This window comes from Arachis duranensis, chromosome 3 (genome assembly GCF_000817695.3).
Source record: "Arachis duranensis cultivar V14167 chromosome 3, aradu.V14167.gnm2.J7QH, whole genome shotgun sequence".
In the NCBI taxonomy this organism is placed as follows: domain Eukaryota; kingdom Viridiplantae; phylum Streptophyta; class Magnoliopsida; order Fabales; family Fabaceae; genus Arachis; species Arachis duranensis.
In genome coordinates this window covers 12706098-12720154 of record NC_029774.3, presented here as the reverse complement: position 1 = coordinate 12720154, position 14057 = coordinate 12706098, and the positions used below count along the sequence as shown (strand labels likewise).

General features: G+C 32.7%; 1 protein-coding gene across 1 annotated transcript in view; it reads left to right on the top strand.

Moving 5' to 3' along the window:
- The window catches only part of LOC107477657 (serine/threonine-protein phosphatase BSL3), a 10808-nt gene extending 5162 nt beyond the window's left edge, over positions 1–5646 (top strand). The window contains exons 8-21 of the mRNA XM_016097711.3: positions 116–217; positions 318–399; positions 810–989; positions 1751–2024; positions 2105–2342; positions 2435–2605; positions 2920–3158; positions 3792–3876; positions 3971–4069; positions 4148–4347; positions 4430–4505; positions 5088–5223; positions 5312–5451; positions 5575–5646. Of these exons, the coding sequence (XP_015953197.1) occupies positions 116–217; positions 318–399; positions 810–989; positions 1751–2024; positions 2105–2342; positions 2435–2605; positions 2920–3158; positions 3792–3876; positions 3971–4069; positions 4148–4347; positions 4430–4505; positions 5088–5223; positions 5312–5451; positions 5575–5646 (2094 nt within the window). The remainder of the gene's footprint in view (positions 1–115; positions 218–317; positions 400–809; positions 990–1750; positions 2025–2104; positions 2343–2434; positions 2606–2919; positions 3159–3791; positions 3877–3970; positions 4070–4147; positions 4348–4429; positions 4506–5087; positions 5224–5311; positions 5452–5574) is intronic.
- Positions 5647–14057: the final 8411 nt, after the last annotated feature.

Genomic DNA, 14057 nt, shown 5'->3' with positions numbered 1-14057 from the left:
CTATAGATAGTTATTCCAATCAAATTTTGGTTCAATATTGTTTTGTAATTCTTGTGAATGATTTAATTCAGTTTTGATTATATGTTTTCCCTTGCTCCCAAACCTTATATCGCAGCCACTAGCTAGTGCATATGGACTTGCTAAGCATAGGGACGGTCGTTGGGAGTGGGCAATTGCTCCTGGTGTCTCACCATCTCCAAGATATCAGCATGCAGCGGTGGGATTTACTTTGCCTTTTCTTTTTGTAATTGTATTCTATTAGTCTTATTTGATTACATATTCCAAGCATCATAGTTTGTTTGATTTGATTATTATAGGTATTTGTTAATGCAAGGCTCCACGTGTCTGGTGGGGCTCTTGGTGGAGGACGGATGGTAGAAGACTCATCAAGTGTTGCAGGTATTTGTTTGTGGTAACCACCACCACCATAACTCAAAAAATAAAAAAGAAAAAAAAAACTAGTTGCTTTTCTTGTCTTACCTTACTGTATATCCTTTTTCTTGATACGTAATGTATTTTTCATTTTTTGACACAGTTCCGTTTTTTTCGTGGTGAAAATAAAGAGAATAAATTCTGTAAATCTAGAGGATCTGTCATTAGCAATAACAAACTTTTTTGGAGTTAAATTATTGTTGTGGTAGTTACTGTTTGTAGGGTAGCTTGCAGATGCCTAGTTTCTGCTGTAACCTTTAGTTAATTTTTATCAATGGGATGTTTTTAAGTACTCAACATGAAAGCAAGGTTTGTTGTTATACCAATAATTGAAAGATATAGAATTTTATTGTAAAGTTTTCCCCCCTTGTTGATAGTGTTGGACACTGCCGCTGGTGTATGGTGTGATACAAAATCTGTTGTTACCAGCCCAAGAACAGGTAAATTCAGTGCTGATGCAGCTGGTGGTGATGCCTCAGTTGAGTTGACACGGCGTTGCAGACATGCAGCTGCTGCTATTGGTGACCTAATTTATATTTATGGTGGATTACGTGGTGGTAAGTCATGAATCTGAGTTCTTGAGGATTTGTCTTGATGAAGTTCATGTGTTATCTTTTTTATGCAAATGACAGTTTGGTTATAGTAGTTTCATTACATCAGCCTGATTTCTGATGATAATGTAGTTACTTTCTTTTTCTTTGATTTACTTGTATTACGTTGCTTGGTAATGATTGGATTAATTTTTTGGGTTTCTGAGTGGACTTGAAACAGTCTGGACATTTGAATCTTGGCTGTGTCTTGAGTTATTTAGACTTGGCATATGTATCGAATGTTAATGTTTTGTTCATGAAAACTTTTTGTTGGAGCTAGAAGAATTGAGATATTGAAACTCATGGAATAGCTCAATTATAGCTATATACCCTTAGATTTTTTTTTTTTATTTAGGTGCATGATTAGTTGTTTTTGAGGATCAATTGAGTTGAGTTGAGTTGAGTTGAGTCGAGTCCATTTACATTGTTAAGAGAAACTTGGAGTATTACTGTTCAAATGGGTTTGGTATTTGTTCAGGCTAGTGACTAGAACAACCATGTTAGAATTCCAGGACTTAGTTGCTGAATTCTAACTTCTTTTTTCAAATTATTTTTCATTGTTGGTCTAACAGAACAATATTATTTTGACTGTTGTAATTGGTGCATCCATGTTGATCTTGCAAGCTGAAAGTGTCTGTTCTCATACTGTGGGTTTCATCCTGAGGCGAGTAACTAATTGTTTGCTTCATGCATATGACTGACCATAGTGTATTGTATTTTTGCTGCAGGGGTCTTGCTGGATGACCTACTTGTTGCTGAAGATCTTGCTGCTGCTGAAACAACACCTGCTGCTTCACATGCTGCTGCGGCAGCAGCTGCATCTAATGCACAAGTTGGACGATTACCTGGAAGATATGGATTTGTTGATGACAGGACAAGGCAAACAACGCTGGAAGCAGCACCTGATGGTTCAGTTGTTTTGGGTAACCCGGTTGCTGCCCCTGTAAATGGTGACATGTACAGTGATATCAGCACTGAAAATGCCATGCTTCAGGGACCTAGGTTTGAAAGCTTTAATCATCTCAGTTTGTGAAAGTTTTTATATATCACTTTTCTGGCTTTATCATTCAAGTGATGAACAGGCGAACTACCAAAGGAGTTGAGTATCTGGTTGAAGCATCAGCTGCAGAAGCAGAAGCTATCAGTGCCACGCTGGCAGCGGCAAAAGCACGGCAGGAGAATGGAGAAGTTGAGTTGCCTGACAGAGATCGTACAGCTGAGGCTACCCCTAGTGGCAAACAAATATCTTCTCTGATTAAGCCTGATTCTGCAGGAGCAAATAACATCACTCCTGGTGGAGTTAGACTGCATCACAGAGCTGTGAGTAATACATTTTGATGAGGAAAAAATATGTATGTCAAATCTTACCTGAAGTATTTAAGTTCATCTCCTGTTCTCTGAAAAATTTCCAGGTGGTGGTTGCTGCTGAGACTGGTGGAGCATTAGGTGGCATGGTTAGACAGCTTTCCATTGATCAGTTTGAAAATGAAGGCAGACGGGTTAGTTATGGGACTCCAGAAAGTGCAACTGCTGCTAGAAAATTATTAGATCGGCAGATGTCTATCAACAGTGTCCCAAAGAAGGTATAAGCTTTTCTATGAGAGTATGATGTTTTTATCAATATGTCATGTTTGGGTCTAGAGCTGAAACCGCACTCCTAAAACCCTACTGTGAATGTTGTTATTTCCCGTTCATTTGGCCTTCCTTTTGTTGTCATTGTCTACCCTCGGTCTCTATCACGCGCATTCTATTCATGGCAAAATTCTGAATGTGATCGGTTGAATTTTACCTACTCATGTTGCCTTTATCATACCTAATTTGTTGCAACACCAAGCATGTGGCTTTCATATTATGTTTAGATTTTTTTATGGATAGAGTTTCTTGACATCCTTTGTAGGTCATAGCACATCTGTTGAAGCCCCGTGGCTGGAAACCACCAGTTCGCCGGCAGTTTTTCTTAGATTGCAATGAACTTGCGGATCTTTGTGATAGTGCAGAGCGTATATTTTCAAGTGAACCAACTGTCTTACAACTTAGGGCACCAATTAAAATATTTGGTGATTTACATGGGCAATTCGGGGATCTTATGCGGCTCTTTGATGAGTATGGAGCTCCGTCAACTGCTGGTGACATAGCGTAAGTCTTTAGTTCCCATAGATGGTTTTGTTGCCTGTTAAGTAGTTCCTGTGTGCTTCAAATATTGTACCAGGCTAATGTTTTCTTTGATAATTTAAAGCCCATTGGTGCATTGGTTATCACGGTCTTAAAGCATGTTTGTCAATGTCTTAAGATGTCAGATCCACAACCTTCTGTGTAATTATTTATATTGGTTGGCTTGCTACACATCTGTGAAGTCTAACTAAGAGCAAGTCTTTATTTTTTGTACATTTGATGCATTGTTGAGATCTTATCTTTATGCCCAAGTTCGTATGATGGATTTCTCAACACTTCCAATTTATAGACTTCTTAAATCTTGACCTAAATTGTGCTTTTGTACATGTTTTCCCATATTGGAATGACAATAGGATACAAATCCCTTTTTGAGTTCGCATTTAGTTTTAATTTTTTTTATATTTATCTTAAACCCTAAACCCTAATGGGATTTTTCCTATGCTCCTATTAGTCTCAATTGGATGGCATAGCTTACTATTGACTGCATTGGTTTATACATTTATCGCATATTGTCTATGATTTTTTTTTTTAATGTTGTATTGTAATGCAAGATTTATAATTCCATTTTCTCTCTAATTTTGTGTAAATTATTATCAGATATATCGATTATCTATTTCTTGGAGATTATGTTGATAGGGGCCAACACAGCTTGGAAACTATAACCCTTTTGCTTGCTCTGAAGGTATACTCTGTATACTAGGTTGTCTTCTTTTGGTGTTTATGAATATAAAACTCGGTGCTACACAGTTTCATTCCTAAAAATGAGAATTTTACAGGTTGAGTATCCTAGCAATGTACATTTGATACGCGGAAATCATGAAGCTGCAGATATTAATGCCCTTTTTGGTTTCCGGATTGAGTGCATTGAGCGAATGGTAATGAATTTCTTCTGCAGGACGATGATTTTTCATTATTATTTGATACCTCAACTAACATTTTATTTTTCTGATCAGGGTGAGAGAGATGGTATTTGGGCATGGCATCGGATAAACCGTCTGTTTAATTGGCTTCCTCTGGCTGCTCTAATTGAGAAAAAAATTATTTGCATGCATGGGGGTATTGGTCGCTCAATAAATCATTTGGAACAGATTCAAAATATTCAGCGTCCAATTACGATGGAAGCAGGATCGATTGTACTTATGGATCTGTTGTGGTTAGTTTGTGTACTTTTACATGTTTATGACACTTCAGTTGGCATCCCTTTTTACTAATGACAGCATGAAATGTTTCTCTAGGTCTGATCCTACAGAGAATGATAGTGTGGAAGGGCTGCGGCCAAATGCTAGAGGTCCGGGTTTAGTTACTTTTGGGGTGAGTGCTAACTTCTATTTGATGAAATTGTTGATGTATTTTTATTAGTTTCCTGGACAATAACATAGAAAATAACAATTTATAAGTTTATGCGGGTTTTATGTGATGGAATTTGATCAATATGCTGAGATATCAATTATTTCCCTGTTCTAGAAATCCATTTTGGTGATGCTGGATTTTGGAGCAGCCTTTTAAATCAATTGTTCAATAGCTTATTATGTCTTGGAACTTTTTTAATTGTAATCTGGTCTTGTTTTGAAACTATGCATAGTTATATTCACTTAAATTTGAAAAGTCAATTTAACTTATTAGTTCAGTTTATTTGTGCTGTAGTTCAAAGTTGCTGTTATTGTGGTACTGTCCATCTACTCACTACCAATTGCTGGTGCAATTGTTTATGGCAGCATGGCATTCCCTCTAGTTTGAATGTTGCCACTTTTATGAAGTGGGATGTTATTTCTAGCCTTGTAGCTGTAGGCACCTTTGTGCATTATGCTGTCCTCATTTTTTAAGCTTCTACCTTGAGAAGTTTAGATTGCATATATGCTATCATGTTCATCTAAATGAGATTTGCTATTGTAGCCGGACCGTGTGATGGAATTTTGCAACAACAATGATCTTCAGCTGATTGTTCGAGCACATGAATGTGTTATGGATGGCTTTGAGCGCTTTGCCCAGGGGCATCTGATCACTCTTTTTTCAGCTACAAACTACTGTGGTATATGTTGCTGACTGCTACATTGCATCTTTCCTGCTATCATTTTATCCTCTAAATCTTAAGTTTTTAACATTTACTTGCGGCATAGGTACTGCAAATAATGCTGGGGCAATATTAGTTTTAGGTAGAGATCTTGTGGTGGTTCCTAAATTGATCCACCCATTACCACCTGCAATTTCTTCACCCGAAACATCACCGGAGCGTCATATTGAAGATACGTGGATGCAGGTATTCCTTCAAATATTTTTGGTTAAATGGTTGGCGCACTCTTGATGCTTTGTAATATTGCAATATCAAATATATGCAATCTTCTATTTGAGTTGATTAAAATGTTGGTTAAAAAATGGGCAGGAATTGAATGCCATGTTTAGCCTTAACTGCTTGTGCTGTCGTGTGGTTTCTGGTGTACTGTACTGTACATAGCACCGTGCCAATTATGGGGTACCCGAGCTCGTGGTCTCAAACCCTGCAGAAAGCATGAAGGCGTTCGTATGTACACTCAATCAGCATTCATCACCCCTTTCTGTGATTAGAAGAAACCACGATGGCCACACAGCTTTGTCCATTTTGACTGGGATAGTGGTTATCCGGGTTCACCCACTGTTGTAAATTGAGGCTTAGGTACAGAATCAAGGTCAGTATTGTCATGGATTTTGTCGGTGTTGCCTATTTTTGTCACCAAGAGGACTGGAAGGTTTTCTAATTTTTTTTTTTTCTTTTCCTGTGATGGTGAGATATATCAGAAATATTTCTTGGGGGTCGCGTCTTGTATCATAGGTATGGCTTATCCATACTCTGTACAATTAATTTTTGTGTGAAACTCAGGAATATGTGAATTTTGGTTATAGAATTTTAATATTCTTGTGCTCCAAAATGGCTTTTGCGGTATGAATTTTTTGTCCTCGATAGCGAAATAGATCCAATTGTTGGAATTTTTTGTAACTTATTATCGTACGAGGAAATCCCCGTTTTAGTTTCGATGGATAGGGTTTCATTGGAGGCTGAGCATTGAATTTTTTTGTTTTTTTGTTTTTTATATTTTTTTAATATAGAATGAGGATTAACTTAAATGCAGCTACTGGAAAATAAGAATTTCGTTCAACCGGAAAATGGTGAGAGATGCTGTTTTATTTAATGTTGTAAAATAAATAAATAAAAAAGATATAATAAATATAAAATAAAAAAGTGTAAATAGAAGATTCTAGTATTATTAGTATTTACTACTATAATTATCTCACAATAATAATAGAAGTAACTTATCTATTTACTAGTATTATATATATTGTAACTTAAGAATTTAAAGAGAAAAATAGAGAATTGTATATGAAAGGAGAAAGAATATTTTATTGTTGTTGTGTGTTTGTTTTAGATTGATGCTTCTTTTATTTATACACACAAATGGTCATTATTTTTTAATTTTTATTAAATTCATTCTCTCTTAAGAATTGACATCTATATATGTAGACATGTAGTGATCCTTATCACAATATTTAATACTTTTTCAGAATTTTAATTTTTTTAATACTTTTTCAGAATTTTAATTTCAAAAATTAAAATTGAATATTGATAGAAATTTTAGGAAGTAAGAATTAATTGGATGTTTCGTAATTCGTATAGCACATTAGCACACATATAACACTTCATGATGTGCGAATAATTGAATATAACACTTTTTTTTTTTAGAAAAAAGTCATTAAAATATGTATATAAATAGCAATTGTTTTTTATGTGGGTCAACGCCATTTAGTGTGCTTATAGTATTTTTATTATTATTTTGGTATATTTAGTTGCTTATGATGTATTTGTGACTTATAAAAAAATTGTTTGGAATTACATACTAGATTATGGTAAATTAGTATATCTTGATGGATAATGTTTGAAAATAAGATTTTGGATGACATTTTATTCGATTTAATCTCGATGTTATGGTAGAATTATTTAATAGTTTTTGTTTTTCGGCTTTTCAAGATATCTTTTAATGCAATAAGCAAAAGACTAATCCAATGCATATGATTGCTTAGCGGGTTCCAAAATATCTGGACTATTAAATAGGTTTAGTAACATAATATATTTTTTAAGTTTTTTAATAATTAATTATTTTTATTTAATTTTATTTATTAATTAACCATTTATATATTATTTAATTTTAAAATTTATTCTATATTTTATAAATTATTATTTTATTCTCATGATATATTTATTTTTCAAATTCTATCATTAAGTTCTATAAAGATTAATCTTAAAATCAATTTTATTTTGATTTGAAAATCTTAGATTTATCTCTTTCAATCTTAATATTACTAATTTCATAATCTAATCTATCATCAATTTGTTTCTCAATTATCTAATTCTATAATTGTAATCGTTTACGAATCTCCTGCCATTGTGATTATCAATTTGTTGTAGTGACGATCATTATTTATAAATTGGCAGGTATGCAATATTCACAGTTGCAAAAATCACAATATGCAAAAAATCAATCGATTTTTTTAATTGGTTAGTGAACAGAAGTCCTCCCTTTTACGTTGTTCAGAAAACAATCGATTTTTATTTTCAGCTAATTGATTGGTTCGTAAGAAAATATTTTTTTATTTTTTTTATTCTAAAAGTCGATTGATTAGTTGAAAAGTTTTGTTTTTTTAATAGGAGTTGATTGTTTTTTTTTTTTGAGAAAAAGTCAGTTTTGGAGTAATTGAATCAATTTTATTACCCATTCAATTGATTGTAGGAATAAATCAATTGATTGGATTTATACGTTCCAATTGATTGGAAGAAACATGTACTTGATTGGAATGTAAATGCACTTTTTATAACCGTTAACAAAAAAATGGGTGTCCAAATGATAAATTGTGTGACCTCAACGAAAATTTCGATTAATTACTAGTGATTACTCTCTTCAATGAGAATATATATCTAAAACATAAAAAATACATAAGTCAATTACACATTATGTATGTATGTTGCTAATTAAAAAAATATAAATAAAAAATTAGAAAAAAAAACTTACAAATTTCAAATCAACAGTATGCTTTCATAAAATTATAAACATATTGTTGCATCTTGTTTAAATCTATGTTGTTGAAAATATCTACCTACAAAATATAATGAGTATGAGTAAATGTTAGGATATGATCCAATTAATAGTTTTTCAAAGTACATACATAAATTATAATAAAAAATATAATTTTATGATTTTTTTTGTGTGTGACTAGTTTAAAAATGTGTATTATTTTTTAGATTGTAAAATATTACAATCAATTAGTTTCCTTAACAATCGATTGACCAAGAAATATTGAAATAGATGTAACATATAATTTTTGTTGTTTCAATCGATTTTGTTAAAAATCAATTGATTATTTTCTCTATTAAATCGATTAATACTAGTTTCCAGTTATTTGACATACATTATTACTTAACAATCGATTGATGTCAAATTAAATCGATTGGATTAACGACAAACAGAATTTTCTCATTGTTTACTCATCGAACTTATCAAAACAACGAAAAACATCATGAACTTGAAAGTTTAGAAATCAAATTAGTAATGGAAGTTATATTTTTGTTGTTGTTTTTAATTTTTAACGATACAGTTATGAAAACATAAATGATGATTAATAGAATAATAATTTATAAAATAAAGAGTAAATTTTAAAATTAAATAAGGACTATTTGATAATTATTAAAAACTTAAAAAAACATAGTTTGTGACTAGAATCTTTAATACTTCAAATGTTTTGGGACTATCGAATTATTTGCCTACTCAATAGTTTGATTATGAATTCTATTAGGATATTATTGGTGAGTGGTGAGTTCTTTTATCGTGTTGATTCATTATAATGAGTAGCTGATCAATGACAAAAAAATATAAAAGATAGTGATCTATATGGTGGTCCAAAATCAAATGACATGCACATTAAGAGTTTTTTTATTCTGGAATTTTTGAAGAAAAATGTTCAGTAAAAGAAATTGTTAAGAGACAATTTAACAAGAAAATACACACATGATCCACAAAGATAATATTAAGATATCAACAAATGACTAAAGTATCCAAGATATCCATGAAGATACTTATTTCTCTATCTTGGAAAAATTGTCTCATTCCTCAAGCTCAGAAAAATCTCATTATGACCTAAGAAACAACATTAGTAATATAAAATAACATTAATTTCAAATAGATTAAATGATTAATTTTGATCTTAGCTTCAGGATAATGTTGCAACAGGAGATAATTCAAATTTGTCTCTTGCATATAGAATTTTTTGGTTCAAGTTACAATAGTATTGTCTTCTCTTAATTGTTGCATGAATTTGGTGTAACACCTTTAGATATTCTGTAATTTCATCTTGTTAGAGATGATATTAAGTTGGTATCTAATAGCTCACAAAAACAAGCTATAACTGATTATGGTTGAATAATTTGTTGATAATATTTGTTTTTGTAACTTTTAGGGGTGAGCACGGGTCGGTTTGGTTCGGGTTCAAAATAAAATTAGAACCGAACCGATCAAAAGATAATTGGTTCGGTTTGGTTCAGATTTGCATTTTTTTATGTTTGTATCCGAACCAAACCAAACCGATTAAAAGTGGATTGGTTCGGTTCGGGTAGCGGGTACCCGATGACTTTGAAATTCATAAAAAAAAATAACAAATTTTTATGTTAAAAACTCAACAAATAAAATAAACATGTAACATCAACAAAAATAATACAAACATATTAAACACTAAATACATTAAAAATTAAACTCATCAAAATCCAAACATATTAATAGTGAATAATCTTGTCTAATGAAAATATAAAAGTGCAATAGAAATATTAAAAGTTAAATACAAAAGTCTAGTGGATAATCTTTGAAAAAAGTTAAAACCAAAATACAGTAAAATCTAAACATTAGAAGCTCAATACAAAAGTGCAATAGAAATATTTGTCTAGTTTTCAAAGTCTTCACTCCATAATCCTTCACTCCATCAACCAAGCATATTTAAGAGAGGAGTTGTGACCTTCAAAAAATTAGCATATAATTAGCTAATGTCAATATATAAAATTGATTAATTAAAAGTAATTCAACAAATAAATAATTAGTGAAAAATGTTAACCTCAAATTGTCGTAAACAACATCAACTCCAATGGCTTGATTAGATATTGTTAAAGTTGAAAGCTCTACATTAACAGTAATTAAATTATTATTAGAGACTCAACAATAACAACAATTACATAATAATTTAAAGAAATATAATTTAAAAATAGTTACCTAATTCAAGTTTTTCTTGGTCCTCAAGTTCTTGCTTTAAGTCATACATCTTCTCTTGAGTCTTCAACCAATTTTTTGAGCAAATTAGAGACTCAACAGTAGAAGGACTTAATGAGCTTCTAAATTGGCCAAGCACACGACCACTAGTACAATTTCCACCAACTCAGAAGACACGGTAGAGACGGGAATAGCCAACAAATCCCTAGCTATGTGAGTAAGAGCATAATACTTCATTGATTTTCATCAACAATTAGATTTAATATGTGAGCACAACACCTCATATGCATGAACTCCCCATTTAACAATGTTGACCCATTCCAATCACCCATGCCTCTAAGTAAATACAAAATTGCAACACCATTAGCACTAGCATTGTCAACAGTTACACAACATGTCTTTCTAATACCCCACTCTTGCAAGCACTGTTCTAAGGCTCTCCCTATAGTTTCATCCTTATGATCAGTAATCAAACCAAAATTCAAAATTTTTTTATGCAATGTCCAAGACTCATCAATATAATGCGTAGTCACACACATATAATTCAAATTCTGAATTGAGGTCTAAGTCTCGGTAGTAAGGGAAACTATTTGGAGATTTTCAGATAACAATGTTCTCAACTTCTCTTTCTCATATCTAAACAAAGCCATACAATCTCTAGCAATTGTCCAATGGGAGGGAACCTTAAACCTAGGTTGTGCTTTACTCATAAATTGTCTAAAGCCTTGAGCCTCAACAAATTTAAAAGGAAGTTCATCAACAATTATTATATTTGCAAGAGCAAGACGAGTTTCCTCTTGATTAAAATCAACAAGCTTCATAGTGACTGCATTAGGGTCATCCTCAAATTGGCTCCCAAGTGCAATAGTTTTCTGGTCCTTTTCAGCTTGCTTATGAGGGTTTTTAGTGCAAATTCTTAAATGTTTATGCAAGTTTGTTGTACAATGACTAGAACTATTGCATGCATGTTTTTTTTACAATAGTTGTAGCAAGCTTCATTAGGAGAACTTTTAGTAAAGGCGCCCAAACAGTACTAGGTGCTCTACTGGGTTTACGTTTTACCTCTTTTGGAGGCTTGCCAGTAGTTCCAGCAGCTTCGGTTTGTGTTTCTGATGAAGGATTTGAGGCAGGCAATGCTGGGGGAGCTGGACTTTGCGATGTTCCACCAGAAAGACCATCGTTCTCAGCAGCGGGAGTGACTGCACTTGGAGAAGTACTTCCAACAACCGAATCACTTTTAGAGTTAGTTTTCCCCATTTTTTTGAATATGCAAAATACATAAAATAAGAGAAGTCATGTATTTGTTACTAACCAATTAGTACAATTAAAACTTGAAAGATCTTAGTGTAGAGTATTTATTAACATTGCAAGCAATATGTCCCCAAAATGGAAGTTTAACAAATTGTGGCTATTTTAACAAATTTTTGAGTGACCCAAAAGCTTGATATGCTTATTGTTCTTCATCTTATCATTTCCTTGTGTTGGAATGCATTACTTTTAATTTTTGAGTTATGTTGCTCATAAGAAATTTTTAAAGGCATGGCCACTATTTAAACATGCAAATTCACCATTTCTATGACATAGAGCATTTGATTACTAACTTTATTTTGTTGTGTTTGCTCATTATTACTATTACTGCTTTTTTTTTTCACACACACATATATACATCATCATCATAGTCATCATCATTGTCATCATCATCATAGTCACCTCTATTTTGCTTTGGTAATTTTTCTCAGTGTAGCTCTATATCTTAACTTTCAAGTGCTACTTGAACCTTCTCAGTCGAATATCTATAACTCGAGTAAAGATCATAATTTGACAGCACCTAATTCCTTCTGATGGATACTACTTTACTCTATATCTTATGATTCAATACAAAATTCAAATTATACATATTACAGACACCGGTTTAAATTAATCAAATCAACTCAATTAACAAGATAAAATCACATATTAGTGAAATTGCATGATAGATAAAAAAATAAATAAATACATACACAAATAGGAATACAAATATCATAATAATTGCACTCTATCATCACTTGCTACATTCTTAATGCCACCTTGCCTTCAGCGTAATGTTTGGTTTCAACTTCAAATTCTAAGGGGGTTTTTAGTTTTTAGTGAACATCAATTATCAAACTCTAAGGGTTTGGTCTCTGTTATAAATATCTGCTACAATGAATTATAATAGTAACTGTATAGCAATTAGCATAATATTTTTGAAGTTAAAAATTAAAATTAGCTTATAGAAGATCCTCAGTTCAAAATCAAATCTATCTTTTACATAAAAGCAAGATTCTATTAATATTTAAAAATTGAACAGCACGATTGCTTCAGAGTGATCAAGATTGCTTTATTCAACAACAACTAAGAATGTATAAGTTCAAAAATTGAACAGAAAATAAAACAATTAACAGTTTAACGTATAACATTCTCCAAAAATTATAGACTAATTTGAATGAGTGACCGGAGAAGACGACGCTGGAGCCTGGAGGAAGCTGGTTGCTGAAGAGGGAACGACTGACTGAAGATGAAGCTGGCTGCTGGAGAGGGAACCGTGAACAACGATGCTGACAGAGATACCGGCTGAGACACCAATGACCGAGAGAAAGTTGGTTGCTACGTCGCTGCCGCTACCAGGAAGACGATACACCAGATGGTCCCACAGACGAGGTGGAGAAGACGATGCGCCTGACGCCTAATGGAGAAGACGATGAAGATTGGAGAAGCTGGTTGCGCGGTAGGAGGAAGCTCTGCGCCTCTGCCTCTGTTAGGGTTTTTAATTTCTGAGTTTACTCCATGTTTTGGTTGCGCCGTTAGTGAGAATGAGATAGTATTAGGGTTATCAGGTTATGTGTTTTCAAAGTCATATATATAATTAATTAATTAATTATGATCGGGTATACGAGTTGGTTCGGGTTCCGCGCCCCCAAAACTGATACCCGAACCAATCATCAGCAAATGTCATCAGTTTGGTTCGGGTTGGACCCGATTACCCGTCGGTTCCTAAACCAATTTAATTGGTTCGATTCGGGTCCGGGTGGGTAATCGGGTACCAGCTACCCGTGCTCACCCCTAGTAACTTTAGTTAGAATGATAGAAAAGTTTGTTTTGGTTAGAGGTTAAAACTAGCAATAGTAATTACCTCATAACCATAGTTAATTTATTTACCATATTGAGTTAGGTTTTAATAAAGTTAATTTTCTAATAGCTATAAATAGTGGATAACAATATGTACTCTATAGTACTCTGTGATTTTCTTTTAATTTTAGGTTTTGTATTTGTTCATATGACAAATTCACTTTTTCTGAGTCTTCTTCTTCCACTTCAATTTTATTTTCTTCAATAAAATCAGATCCAAATCACAATTTTATCACATTCTTCGTAGTGATTTTTTCTTTTTCTTTAACTCCAAAAAATCATAAATTCTCCACCATACTTGTTTAGCTTGATGAAAAAAATTTGACTATCTCATTATATGCCTTGAATATCCACTTATCAAAATATTATAACTTTCTTTTGCTTTTGGATGTAAGACAAACCTACAACATCTTTTATAAAATTTTTGCTATCCAAATATTTT